This window comes from Vanessa cardui, chromosome 14 (genome assembly GCF_905220365.1).
Source record: "Vanessa cardui chromosome 14, ilVanCard2.1, whole genome shotgun sequence".
Classification (NCBI taxonomy): Eukaryota; Metazoa; Arthropoda; class Insecta; order Lepidoptera; family Nymphalidae; genus Vanessa; species Vanessa cardui.
This window is the reverse complement of record NC_061136.1, coordinates 8,540,758-8,555,853: the sequence shown is the minus strand read 5'-3', so window position 1 is coordinate 8,555,853 and position 15,096 is coordinate 8,540,758. Positions and strand designations below refer to the sequence as shown.

Here is a 15,096-nt window from a genome sequence, read left to right as displayed (position 1 = left end):
TAGACGTTACGTTGATAATCTAGATACGAACAGACGAGGCTCTCATGCGCCAGGAAATTAGAGTTGTACAACAGGAATATTGAGTTAATTTCACCTTTTCCTATCCTATTTACATAATCTCGATAGCTTTTGAAACGTCTATCAAACTACAATCTAAAATATAATGGTAAAGCTATATTATTACTAACAATATCAAGCTTATTACTGAGGGGTACCCATTGTTATCAGAATATTAGGCACTAAAATGACAACCGCTCCTTGTTCCTTTGTCTCTATTACCGTTGGTCCCGACAGTCTTCCTTATCTACACGTGTACCGCCTTGGTATCACTCTATATGGGTACCGTTCGGTATTATCACATCAGGTTGTTCGAAACGCAGTCGCACGGTAAGGGTCCCCATTAGCATACAAGTAAATATCTCGATCTACGAGCAGAGCGCAGGCAGATTACCGCCACAACGCTTCCGCACTATATTGAATTTGGCGCTAACGTTCCGACTCCCATTGCCCGTGCACGTTTACTTGTTAGCGTGATTCCCAAATGATAACGATCTCGCTGCGTACGAAACACACCATTGTGCCTAGAAATACGTGAGCGCAGGGCCCTTTCTACGTTCGCATTACCTAAGCCATATTTCACTGCGACTGACATGCGGACTATTCTCAAGTAGGTAATTTGAAGTTTACTAGTTTACCTACATGCGACATTGTTATTTTCAAGTAAATCTGACTTTGATGCGTGTTGACAAGCGCAAACAACTTTCGCCTTTTATGGCACACTTTATACATATATCGGGTTTATGTATTACCAAACAGAGAAAATTATGTTATTCGGTTCTTTTATATTTGAATTATTAGGAGTACCTAACACGAAAAATATATTGATCAAAAATAAAAATAAAATAATATAAACTACGTTTTAAACAGAAAATATGTTTGTGAAGAATGTGTTTGAGCCAAAGTATAAAATGTGTAGTTACGAAGACGTCCGCCATGTACCTGAAATAAACTAAGAGCAATTTTGCTTTTCATTACAAAGTTATTGAATACCAGTTGGTACGAACGACCAAAACCTTAAAAAATCTATTAATATATAAAAATATTTTTCAATATATAATCTTTAAAGTGTCTATATTTTTCAAATTTTTTTATAGTAACAGTTGTTTTGTGTAAGTCAAAATATAACTATAATAAATTATGATAATTAAATGTGATGATCACGTTGGTTCCTAATTCTCCTTGAATTACATAAAAACGGATTGATTAATTCTTATTTTAAGTAAATTACATACACAAAGGATATAAGCAGTCGAGAATTCATCCCGTGTGGGAAGAGAAAGTCGACTATTGTATGTTCTTATACAAGCTTATCTTATACCTATTTATATAACTACTTTTGTCATGTCCGAACAAGGATATAACATATACCATTCATCAGCTTCAGACATTCATTCGTCATTATGGTTCATCGTTAAATTATAATACTTTATAATGAAAAGTCTAGATAGGTAATTTAATAATAAATGGTACCTGTCATTAAGGTAAATAACTGTATGGTTACAACGTATTTAGGAAAAACGATGTCATAGTTCAGAGAGTAAAAGGTAAGGTAGAAAGAGGCACAACGTATATTATATTACATACCTTAAGGCTTGATTGCTTAGATTGGGTTGATCGTTTGTTGATAAAAATCTATATTTATTGAATGACGTTGATTGATTTGATGCGTCTTTATACAAATATGTATACATATATGTTGTAGACACATATAATCCACAAAATATTAAAATGTTGAGAATCGACATAACTTTATGATACTGCAACATGTAGAATTGCCATTAAATTCGAAGTTAAAAATTATGAATAACTATGATTATTACTACAAATTAATTAAACATAAGAATTACAAAATTTCATTCATATTATATTACGTAGTCTTGAGGAGTACCGATAATTATTGTACACATTTTCTTTCGAGGTATAAACCAAAAAGTAACTATTATAAGATATTATTTCGGCTATATCCTTTTACCACCTATTATTTATCACTCTATCTATGTATATGTAACCGTAAGATTACAAAATTCGGTAGATTACAATCTGACGAGACAGACTGTAATCTGACGAAATATTGTGAACTGTGAAATGTTATTGCAATTTAAAATATTATTTTTCGCTATATTGTAATCTATCGAAGTAAAACTGTCAGATTACAATCTAATCATACAAACGGCGTCAAATTGTCAACTCTTGTAAGAGCGACCAATGTCACTGTTATTATTATATGAAAATAACTGAATGCTAATTAATAACTAACTCTAATAGAACACAACGAATAAATAATAATAACGACAATATAAAGTAGTATGACGTTTGGCGAATGGCATATGATATACTACTTTACTAGTATGACTGTTTGTAGTGGTCAACAGTTGGCAACCATTCTTTCCGAATTTTACTCCGCTCTGAGAGGCAAGTCTATCTTAAAAATTAGAAATTTATGTATCCAAATTAAGAGCCTTACATAAAAACCATTGAATTTATGATAAAATTAGGCGACTAAAATAATTACAAAACATAAATATAACGATTCCGTGTGTTTTTCATAATAGGCCGTTCGAAAGTAAATAAATAATGCATTCAGAATGCAATATTAAATCTGATCATTACATAATAACTCAGTCTGCTTCATACAGAGTCGGATTAGAAGGTCTGGAGGCCCCCGGGCCACAAAGCAGTGGGGGCCCTAGACAAATAGAAGCGAGAACAACCTAATAATTAATTAATTATATTATCATGAATTAATTACTTTTTTATTTCAATCAGTAAGCTATGATTTATTTACTTGTATCGGTAACTTTTAAAATATTAAATGATAACATTATTATAATTTGGCTGTATCTCGGTATTTGTTAATTTGCTGAAAACTGTGGCCCCCACTAATGTGGAGGCCCCAGGGCAGTTGCCCCGGTTGCCCTCCTCTAAATACGGCCCTATGCTTCAAGATAAACAAATATAGTACATTAATATTCATTTATTTATTGTTTAATTCTAACATGGGGCGCCATCTACTGTAAATGACTATAACCTAAACTAATGAATTTAAATTTCTTATTACTTGTGTGATAGATGCCACTACTAGAGTTATCTGACGTCTGAGGACCAAGAATTTGAGGATTTTTACAATAAACAAAGTATTTATCACATATTTTTTAACTAATAACATTTGAAGTTTTACAAAAATGCAATATAACAAACAATGGAAAACTACATATTTTAAAACATTTCATAAAATAATGTAATAACAAAACGCACTCTACCAACATACGTAATTGGCCTATCCTGTCCCAACTTATAACGTCATAGACATGTGTATGACAAAAATGGTTGCCATTTACCAGCTGGCACTTATTTTTTAATTACATATTAACCAATATACTTTTAAAAAAAGTGTAGTGGTATGGCGTCGGTTTTAGATTTGGTAAAACATTACCAACATTCTATAGAGAAATACCCGAATGATGAACAAAAAGTAAGTACAGATGCTAGATTTGTTTAGGAATATCCACGTTAGATAATTTAAAATCTAGAGGTTTCATTATTATAATTATTACGCTTTAATAATCTGAAAATATTAATGCTTAATACAATTTAAAAAAAAGAATACTTCAATTCTATCATGTGACGAATTTTTCGGTCATAGCTAACTTTTATAACATTAATAACAATACATTAAAACTATAAAAAAATACATTTAATATTGACCCCTTTAGATACAAGTGTATTATATAAACATTAATCTGACAAACAAATTATTTTATTAAATATAATTGAATTAGTTTAACATAGTACGACATCTAAGCTCTTAAGAATACTAAATTGTTATTTATTTATTTATAAACATATTTTAGAAAATAGGAAAACACTTATATAAATTTGATTGCTTACATTTTCTTACTATTTTTCTTAATAAAATGTTTGTAATCTTTGTGGTATGTGTCAAAAAAACAAAATTATCACATATGCATAATTTATATCAATGTTAAATGTTTTTTAAGAAGTATACAAGCAGTGTACCTTTTGATACTTAAATCAAAAAAATAAATTATTTTCAGGTTTTAAAATGTATTGACAAGTTGTATAACTTGAGTGTGACTGTCCAACACTTACAAGAGACAGGCGTAGGTCGCACTGTAAATGCTCTTCGTAAAGAACCTGGTGATGTGGGCCAAGCAGCCCGGGCACTTGTTTACAAATGGAAAACAATGGTAGCGGCTGAAGAAAGTGACCAAGAAGAAAACAAAAATGACAGTGAGCATTTTGTGAAATTAGAAAATAATTAAAAAACATACATTCCATTTATCTGTGTGATATAAATTTGTATTTAAAAAATTTATACAATAAGAAGATTAAAATGTTTTTTATAGACTTGCTTTTGTTTTATATTTTTTTCCTTCTAATACAATGGTTTTCATTTGACAGCTACTAACTATAATGGACATGAAAATGGAAGATACTACGAGAATGATTCAAGTGATTCTAGAAGTAAGCATGACAAGCGTGATAAATCACAAAGAGCACCAAAGACTGAAGAAAAACATCATAAACAATCAAATGGAGATTATGGAAATAAGAGAAAATATCAAAGCAGCGAGGTAAGATACAACAAATAGTTATTAAGGTAACTTCATTTGCAAAGATTTATTTTATTATATAAAAAAATACAAGAAGCAGACCTCTAATAAAATAGTATACAGTAAAAAAATCAGAACAGTAACAAATTTGAACTTTTATTAAAAAGTTATTATTGTTAAATAAGATTATGTTATTTTTGTTTCCAACTGTATTTTATTTTTTATATTTCGGTGTATATTGTGTACTATGTTCTATTCTATATAATAAAATTAATCAGAGAATTACCTTTTACTTCGTTTTAAATGCAAAATAAAGTTTGCAGTGTATTAGTTGTTTTGAAAATAAAAATTTTAGATTAAGAACATTGTTAAAACAATTGATATTATTTCGATAAAATTAAAAAAAATGCAGTTTATTATAATTGAAAAGGACATGAAAAAATTATTTTAAGTATTTGTTTTGATTACTTCTTCACAGGACGAAGAATCTGAGACAAAAAAATGTAAATACTCAAGTACAAAAGATAACGGTTATAAAGTAAAATCAGAACCAAAAACGGCACGAGATTCATCTGAAAGTGAAATGGATAGCCAAGCAGATAGTTCTCAAAGTGATTCTGAGAGCGAGGATTCACAGTCATCTGAAGAAGAAAGGCAACCCGAAATCAAGATGGCGAAAGAGAATCAGCAATCTTCATCTACTAAACATTCAACAAGTAGTCGAGATAAACATAAAACTGATTCTTATTCCGACACTTCAATGGAAAAATCAGAAAAACATCACAGTACTAATAGTTCAGACATGAAATCATTACCCGATGCCCGAAAACAATCTTCAAAAGACAAGTCACATAATTCCCATTCACACAAGAGTTCCAAAGAAAATGAACATCATACCGAAAAAAAAGAAAGGGAACACAGGTCCTTAGAAACAGAAAAAAGGCATAAAAGCGAATCTTCGAGCAAACATTCAGATAAACATCGATCCTCACATAGCTCTGAGAAACAGAAGTCCAGTAGCAGTACAGATAAACATACATCCAGTAGTAGTTTGGAAAAACAAAAAAGCCACAGTAATCCTGAAAAACACAGATCCAGTAGTAATGTAGAAAAACATAGGTCTAGTAGTAGTTCAGATAAAAATAAATCCAATACAACAGAGAAACATAAAAATAATTCAGATAAAGCTCATTCCAGCAAATCTGAAAAAGATAAACATAAATTACCATCTGAAAAGGAAATTTCAAATGACAAACACAAGTCAAAAGAAAGTAGTAGTAGTAGTAAAGATAAACACACTTCATCAAGTAGGGAAAAAACAAAAGATAAGAGTAGTTCTTCAAAGGAAAAAGACCACAGTGGCAAAAGCGAAAAGAAACATTCATCATCAAAAGACTCGAAAAGTAGTGATGAAAAAAGAAAATCTGAAAGTAGTAATCGAGAGAAAAGTAATAGAAAGAGTAAAGATAAATCTTCAAGTAAGTCTAGTAGTAGTAAGTCTAAAGATGGGGGGGAACCAAAGAAAAAAGAGGCTGGCGGGGATAGCGACGATGGCATAGATTGTGGCTCAGGTGTGTTTTATTATGCATGCGACATTGTTACCAGGGAAATTTGAAGTGTAACGCCTTTCAATTGTTTTTAGGTGCTAGCTTTGCTGAAGCATTAGGCATGGTAAGTCCTGCCAAACCGAAAAAGAAATCAGTTTTCACAAAGGACAGTGCATCGCCGAATTCTAATGATGATGTGAGTACTGACTTGAATATATTATTATTATTAGGAAAATCTTAGATATCTGTGAGGTCAAGAAGTAAAAACTAAATAGAGAAAATTCAGTGACCTCACTATATGATCATTTTTAAAGACCTTTAATTTTGTATTAGGCAAGTATATTTATGAAGTTAATATTTTCCCACTCACTTTGCGGACTGTAGTATATAATATACTGGCCTATCAAAATAAAGTTTGTGAGTTATAAATCGAATTAAGACCGAGGATAATTACCTGTTACTATGAATCATACAGACTAGCAATACTGTACCAGCCTTAGACAAAAAACAAATTTTTGTTCGAGTCTATTTATGGTATTATATGAGGAGGCAGGTTTAAGGTAACCTATGTCTTTTTCTGGTACGAGTAGTTAAGACGTGTAACAAACTTATAAACAAACTCCTTTTCATATTATTAATATTACCTTTTTTTCTTAATTAAATAGATATACTTACCACCTGATGGTAAATGGTCACCACCGTCCATAGACATTGGCATAAAACTAGAACACAAAAGAAACAAGTAGTATTGTTTGGCGGACGAACTTTAACAACAATAGTACAAATACTAGCTTTGAACTATTGTTGTTATGAAGCAATCATTAAATAATAAAAAAAGCTCTATAACGTCACACTCGATATATAAAGTGCATTCTGTGATATAAATACTTTAAAGTCCGTTAATTTTACATTGCAGCTACGTTTTCCTTTTTCTTAAATAATATAATTATTTTTTTGTTATATTTCTAGATGAGTCCAGCTACGCTATTAGCGCCAACTGCAAAACTGGCCCCGCTGCCAACACTAGAAATATCTGCGTTACCGGAGATATCGCCCAACTACAGACCCCGACCACCACCCAAATTCCTGCCCCACTTCACAGATGAGGATGCCATGAACGCTGGTATATCATCTAAGAACCAAAGGTAAACAAGTAGCAGCCTCTTAATGACCCATTGGCAATAATCTTCTCGTTTGTTAAGATGGAGGGTTAAATGACCAGTGACGTGAAATGACCAATGACAGAGGCTTAAATGACCACGAACCTCTACTAGCCGACTAGTTTTTGATAAATTTAACAAATTATCATTTAAGGTCGGCAAACTGCTAATATATATTAATATTATACATGTGAAAGTGACTCTGTCTGTTTATCTGTGTGTCGATCTTTTACGACCAAACTTGGTGGTGGGGCTTTGTGCAAGCCCGTCAGGGTAGGTACCACCCATTCATCAGTTATTCTACCGCCAAATAACAGTACTCGGTATTGTTGTGTTCCGGTTTGAAGGGTGAGTGAGCCAGTGTAACTACAGGCACAAGGAACATAACATCTTAGTTCCAAGGTTGGTGGCACATTGATGATGTAAAGAATAGTTAATATTTCTTACAGCGTCATTGTCTATGGGTGATGGTGACCACTTACCATCAGATGGCCCATATGCTCGTCCGCCAACCTATACAATAAAAAAAAACAGCTGAACGGAATGTGATGAAATATGGTATGCAACAAACATAAACTCCAAGAAGGACAAAGCCAATTTTTTTCCCTAATACATAAAAATCAACACCCTAACAACTTGTACATGATATATCATTAACATGTTATCCATCATAGGATAGATAGATAGATATAAAGGATAACTTATTTTGTTATTTTCTATATAATGTTTTAAATGTCGACGTTGGTTTATAAATATAAATAGCATTTATTCAAAATAGAAAGCATTACTTATTATAACCGACAGAATAAAGTCAACAGGCTTGTTTTTTATTAATGTTATTCTTCACACAAAATATTCAACATATGAAAGATTTGGCCAAGAGATAATAGTTTCATTTTCACTGTGCGCGTTTCATAGAACAGGAGCATTTTGTTCGCTTTCTGAAATTATATTGTTAAATTAACAGTCTTACAAAAACAATTACTGACTCTCAGAAATTAAGTAAGAGAAGTAACAAATTAGTGTTTATTCCTTTGAAAGCCAAAAAAGAAATATCATGAGTATATCTCATTTTCATACAAAATCATAAATATTTTTTACGTTACAGAATATTTATTAACAGTCAATATTTTGATTTCTTTATCTTGCCTAACTACAGGCAGTGTAACTACAGGCACAAGGGACATAACATCTTAGTTCCCAAGGTTGGTGGTTCGTATTCCATCTAATGGGCTATATGTGCTTAGCCCAAATGTTAATATAGATCTTTCTTAATTTTATGTTTAGTAAAATTATTATGACACCGTATTATACAATGCGCATTTTTTTTAGAACAAAAGTGTATTCCGGCAACAAAGTAATTGGCAAAATTCCTACATTGTACGAAATGTGTGTACACATACTGCAGGAACACATTGACTGTAAGTTAATATACAAAAATATATTTCGGTCACAATTATCAGTAAAATATTTTATTCCAATTGTATGAATATATTATACATATATTTTAGCACTTGAATATACTGGCGGTGTTCCGTATGATATACTTAAACCTGTCGTCGATCGAGCAACGGCGCAACAACTATTTGTGTTGGAACACTACAACCCTTATCTAATGGAAGACACAGATCACCTTTGGCAGAAATTCTGCGAAAAAAACTTTAGGAACAAAAAGCGACAGGAAATGGAGACATGGCGAGAAATGTATATGGTATGAACATTTATAAATTTTTGATTTAATGGAAAATTACTGAACGAAGGTTAAATAAAAATATTTACATTAAAAGTCTATCAAAACTATATTTATTACTAATGTTATTTTTACAATTGTGTAGAGATGTCAAGAGGAACAGGAAATTAAACTTAAGTCACTTACTGCTAATATTAAAATCGCCCAAGAGGCGAAAAAGGCACCTATCAAGCAAACGAAAATGGCCTATGTTGACTCTGTTGTTAAACCGCCGCGGAACGTTGCAAAAAAACAAGTAAGTAAAATATTATTACAGTTATTTCAATTTAGACAATGTAACACCAGTACATTAGATTACTTTAATCCACATAAAGACAATTATGTATATGAAGTAATATTACTAGTTTTTTACAAAGACACATGCACAAACAAACACACACACACGCACACACACACACATACACACACACACACACGTTTATAATATTGTATTAGAATGTTATGGAAGAGCGGGACTACCTGCCACAAGTACTAGTAGCAATACTAGTTACTTACTAGGATAGTCCCAGTTTCTGATTATAGCTGTTACTTGTTAATAATGAAATATTTTTTATTTTTTTTATTAGTTTTACCACCAGTAAAGTTATGTTCAGTCCAGTAGTAATAAGCAATTATGAATATTTTTTGCGATCACAGGCACAACATGGGACAGCTTTTGCAGCAACAGCCAGCCCCGCAGCCAGAGTAGCTTCATTGGCTGCAGCACCAAATGTCCTCCGAGGCGGACGACCTACACCTGTACCAACCGTATCCACATCATCTTCTTTCAAGCCTAAGAAAGCTCCACTTATGCAGAAAGCCTTGCAGTTCTTACGTGGACGAAAACGATGATTATTATTACACATTTTTGTCTCAGGGTATGTTTTAAAGTTTCTGTCTTATACATTAAATATTGTCTATTTAATTCAAATGTAGAAATGGTAATGTTAGAATTCAACACGTAAAGACTTTTTATAAGATCATCATCATTCATCATGGTTTATAGAATTAAGAATATTAGATGTCATAATTTAAAATTAATTTACAGACTCTTTTGTACATTATTATCTTTATAAATAAATCTATTTATATTTGTCTGCTCACACCTTAAAGACCATTATGGTTTTGGTTATATTGATAAAGTACCCAAATCTTTGATATAATAACAATATGCATACATTTTCTGTAGTGCTTAAAATTCAATATTTTAATAGCAAAACACTCAAACAATTTCGTGAATCAAAACTATTTATGACATTATAATGATTTTTAAGAACATGTAAGGTATTCTTGCAAATTTGATCAAAGTTAAATATTGTTTGTTAGCCAGACTGGAACTTTTTTTTGCAGAACAACATATTTTTATATTTTGCAAAACAATTTAATTCAAATAAAATTAAATGCTAGTTTATACTTAAATATGTAGTCATATTATGCATATTGAAGCGCAATTTTATTACTATTTGACCGACTTTCTATCATTTTAGAGTTACTGAATAATTTTGTTTCTCAGTATGTAAAAATTTGTATATATTGAGAAAGTATTGGAGAAGGGTTCTTATATTGATTAACAAAACATTATATACCCACAGGGTATTGGCCTTACCCGCCTATTTGTACATGTGCTTAATATATCCTTTATTTTATTGTTCCATGCTTATGCTTTGAGTGGTAAAAAACTACTGAAACCTGAGTACTTTTTTTAGGAAAAATAAATTATTTTCAATTACGAGTAAAAATTAATACCCTTTTCAATGTCAATGAAATTTTAAAAATAAAAAATAATAATGTATAGAATTTCATCTACTATTATGAATAGCCAATTTATATGGATAAGTGTTGAGTTTTAATAAAGCATAAGTCTTAATAATATGCACAGCATTTTTAAATTCTAAAAGTATGTATAATAATTAGGTATATACTTATATTTGAAAAAGTGAATCATTAAACTCAATATGTGTAACTATAAGTCATAGTCATAGTATCTTTTGATATTGCAATTGGATGATGTGCATAAATGTATTAACTCACAGAAGAACTAATAAAAGCTGTTTAGATTTATAAGGGAAAACTAATGAGTTGGTACACTTCTGCACAGCACAGTCCACACATTATTCCATTTATAGTATCAAAAGAGGTATAAAAAATAGAATGATTTTGGTATATAAATATATATTTCTTAATATTTATTTTTTATTTAACATATTTTACTATGATTTGGAAATATCTTACATAAACATCAACTTTTACACGAACACTACAAATAAAGGTCACATATATCAATTTTTTAACACTTGTTTGTTTTCAAAACTATGAAATGATGATTTATTTAAGTGAATTTGTATATATTAGATAGAAGTAGAAAATCATAATGTTTAAAATCTAACATAAATTAGGATGTTTGTATTTTTTGTTCCTGAAAAAAACCAAAAAGGAATCTGTACAGAAAAAACCTAGAACAATCTAAATTTATTTTCGAAAAATTTCATAGAAATAAATTGAAAAGTAATTGTGATTCATAATATTGTAATAGTAGTAGTTTAGATGCATCTTCTCAAAATAACTTATTATAAAATTTATCTAAACTTTAAGACTTCAAAAATATTAAGTAAATTAATACTATTCTTACAAAAATTAGAATACCGTTTCTATATTTTATTGGGTCTTGCTTTTCTTGTGTCTTTGAGGTCAAGTTTTAAGAAGTAACATTTTTAGATCTCTTATGACTCAATTCGTTTCTTTGGAAAGTGTTTATAATTATAAAAAATACAACAGAACAATGGAGGATGAAATTGAGGTGGCCGTGATGTATAATTAGAATGATGTAAAAATATATTTTTATATATTGTTATAAAACTTCTACACATACAAATAACTATGTATGACACATTAGTTTATTACAAACAAAATAAATATAATATGATCACTTAATAAAACCACATCACACTTACGTTAATCTTATATGAATTATTATCATTAGTTTACTAAATTCACTGAAAAATGGTTTTATACAAACAAATTTTTGTTCCTTAATATCAATATTTTAAGACATGTCAAAAAAGTAATTATGCAAGAGAGTTTGTTTGTCACAGACATTATTTCTACCTCTAACAGGTAGCACGAAGTTGTTTGCTTAAAATTACCTCACAGTTTTCATTATTTGATGAAACCAACTGTCTTGCATTATCATGTTGACATGCTTTTGTCTAGGAATAGAAAAGCAGAAACATAATTATAATATATTGAAATTATATCATAAGCTTATGACTGTAGCAAATCATAGTTACCTAGATGTGTTTTTATTTAGTACAACAAATAGCAACTGTAAATGATCATAATGTAACAAAATCATCATCTTGAAAGAAAAATACTTTAGTGAAATATTTGTTATTATTTTGATTTTTTCTCATTTAATACAATGCCATTGTTTATACTGTGAATATACTTAGTTTGTGGATTTTATAATTTGTTTTCATTAAGAGCCACCCAATTCTAATAAAGGACGACATCAATATTCCTAAATTTGGATTTAAGTTGTTTCTCATAATCTGTGTTTATTATTCTAGGGCACTGATATAAGGCTAGAAACTTAAGATTCTTATAATATTCAGATATAAGATCAACTATAACAGGAGTAATGTTTTGTATTCGAGAGAGACTCAAGCTTTGTAAATTAATGAATGTGGAACTTCCAAGAGTCCTTAACAGAGCTAATTCAGAAAAGTTAGTATTATTCCATAACTGTACATGGTCTATACCTTTTAAAGAAATTAGGGTGACCAATCCTGCATCTGTCAAATTTTCACACCTAATTATAGCCAAATCTTTCAGATGTGAGCAATTTGATAGCTGTTTCAAAGAATTGTCATCAACAGAATTTCCACCATAAATATGAAAAGTCTCTAGTATTTTCTGTTGACAGCTGATGAGTTCATTTATAAAGTGGGGTTCGAGGTTTTTCACTTTTTCAATTAAAATATGACTAAGGTGGCTACATTTCAATAAACTCTTACAATTAAAAGAATACAAACCAAAATCAGAGAGAGCTAGATAATTTAAATGTTGAAATTTATCAAATGGAATGATTAAGTCTTTATCGCCTGAAAGCAGAATAGAATTTTTTAAACTTAATTTTTTTAATTTAGGCCAGTTAAGTATGTCATTCACAAATTCTTCCCCAATTCGACACATTACTAATTCAAGACTAATTAAATTTTTACATTGGTCTATAACAGATTTAATAGATGGATAACTATAGACATACTGTATTTTTAAACAGCATATATACTCACTATGCGTTGATATTATCTCAAGGTTTTTATCACTTACTTCAGTCTGACCAGGTTTACCGGAGTAAATTAATACAATTCGTCTCCATAATGCTTGGTCGCATGCTAATTTTTTCCATCTTTTACACACATTTTCACAGCAGAGAATAGTATCAAGAGGGAGAAATTTAAAAATATATATTAGTAACTCGTCAGGCAAAATATTGATTTGGTTCGAAGATTCGTCACAATTATAGACGGTCATATCTTTGTTTAAATCTGCAAGTAATAAGTACAAAACTATTTAAAAAAAAACAATAGAATAACGTAATAAATGTTACACTTTAAGGTAATTTTAATCATTAAATTTTTGTATTTTTTTTTAATATAGAAGTAAAACAAAAAAAAATTACCAATTAAATTGCGTTCTTAGCCAAATAAACTATTTGCACTCGCAATTTGCAAATCATCCACATATCTATATTTGTACACTAGCTCGCAATTTCAATACAAGCGCCACAATTCTAAACTAAAAGTCAGTAACTAATCAGCAATCAGAACGTCAAACAATAACAAATACAAAAGTCAAAATCAACGCTCCGGCTTCCATTTAGATAACAGATGTTAAATGCTTAATAAGAATTTCTTGTCTTTGGTAAATACAATACAATAAGTTTTTTTTTGTTTTTAGGTTCCTTTATATCTTAATACCATTAACTCAATTTTTGGCACATTGTATTATTAAATTGTTAATGAAAATAGATTTTTAAGTGTTTCCTATTAATAATAACATTATATCCCTGTAGAAAGAAGCACCGGACATAAACAAGTTCCCTAGGTAGTAAGCTAGTTAGTATGATGGTTTTGTGTATCAATATTTGCTGAATGTATAGACCTCGGAATTTATAGACAAAAGAGAGTCTAATAGTTTATTAAAATTACTTCTTGTACGCTAAAATTGTGTGTACGGCTGAAGTGGTAACATATATAGCTTAGTTATTTATATTTTACATATCAGCATAGGCTTTATTTATATTGACTAAAAAAAACTTGAATATCGTTTAAAATCTACTGTAACCGACCTCCATTCCCATCATAAAAGAAGAAAAGCGAAATAGACAACAATTTGACAGCAAATTGGTCGAGACTCGAGAGCTTAATTAGTCTATAGTATGGATATATATACGTTGACAAAACTGTTATCGAAATTTCGGAAATAAAATTAAAGTGAACATTAGTATTTAAGTATTATGGTGTTGTATTAAAAATAAAGATATATTAATCATCAACTCTTAGCAGCACACAATATAGCTGACCTGAGCGAGCAAATCGACAACTTTGCGAGTCTTCTACACCTGCTGATCAAATGCATGTATGCGACACCAGCATGGCTAATTTTATAATGGTATTTCCATCTGTACACTTACATTATGCCATATTTATTCATGTAGCACATCTGATCACTGAAACAATATGTACGAAAAATTTATTTTTCGTACATATTGTTTCAGTGATCCTTTTAGTCTTAAACACAGATGTCTATTTGACATATTACAAATACACTTATATATACAATTATATACAAATATTACAAACAGCATGAATATATCATAAAAAATCTTTATTTACAAAAGATAAATTAAAAAAACTAATGTCTAAATTATTCAGTCTCAGTTTTCACACATACCACTTGATTCGATTAAAACAAATAGTGTCTGATGTCGGTTAGAACATAAACAAATATATATTTGTATCGAT

General features: G+C 30.1%; 2 protein-coding genes across 3 annotated transcripts; one reads left to right on the top strand and one right to left on the bottom strand.

Moving 5' to 3' along the window:
• Positions 1 to 3,332: 3,332 nt before the first annotated feature.
• On the top strand, positions 3,333 to 12,532 carry LOC124535032 (transcription elongation factor B polypeptide 3). Of its 2 annotated transcripts, none has more exons than XM_047111055.1 (10): positions 3,333 to 3,532; positions 4,116 to 4,311; positions 4,483 to 4,655; positions 5,113 to 6,112; positions 6,277 to 6,377; positions 7,151 to 7,326; positions 8,674 to 8,762; positions 8,853 to 9,052; positions 9,177 to 9,326; positions 9,728 to 12,532. In XM_047111055.1, exons 1-10 carry the CDS (start codon positions 3,461 to 3,463, stop codon positions 9,920 to 9,922), a joined length of 2,352 nt encoding a protein of 783 aa, XP_046967011.1. In that variant the 5' UTR covers positions 3,333 to 3,460; the 3' UTR covers positions 9,923 to 12,532. The 2 variants fall into 2 exon arrangements, with proteins under 2 accessions (XP_046967011.1, XP_046967010.1); XM_047111054.1 differs by having other exon boundaries at positions 5,113 to 6,205.
• Positions 12,533 to 12,560: 28 nt separating this feature from the next.
• Positions 12,561 to 13,929, bottom strand: LOC124535033 (F-box/LRR-repeat protein 7-like). The gene is made up of 2 exons (XM_047111056.1): positions 13,752 to 13,929; positions 12,561 to 13,617 (listed from the first exon to the last, which is right to left on the bottom strand). The coding sequence occupies exon 2, from the start codon at positions 13,601 to 13,603 to the stop codon at positions 12,563 to 12,565; it is 1,041 nt and encodes a 346-aa protein (XP_046967012.1). The 5' UTR covers positions 13,604 to 13,617; positions 13,752 to 13,929; the 3' UTR covers positions 12,561 to 12,562.
• Positions 13,930 to 15,096: the final 1,167 nt, after the last annotated feature.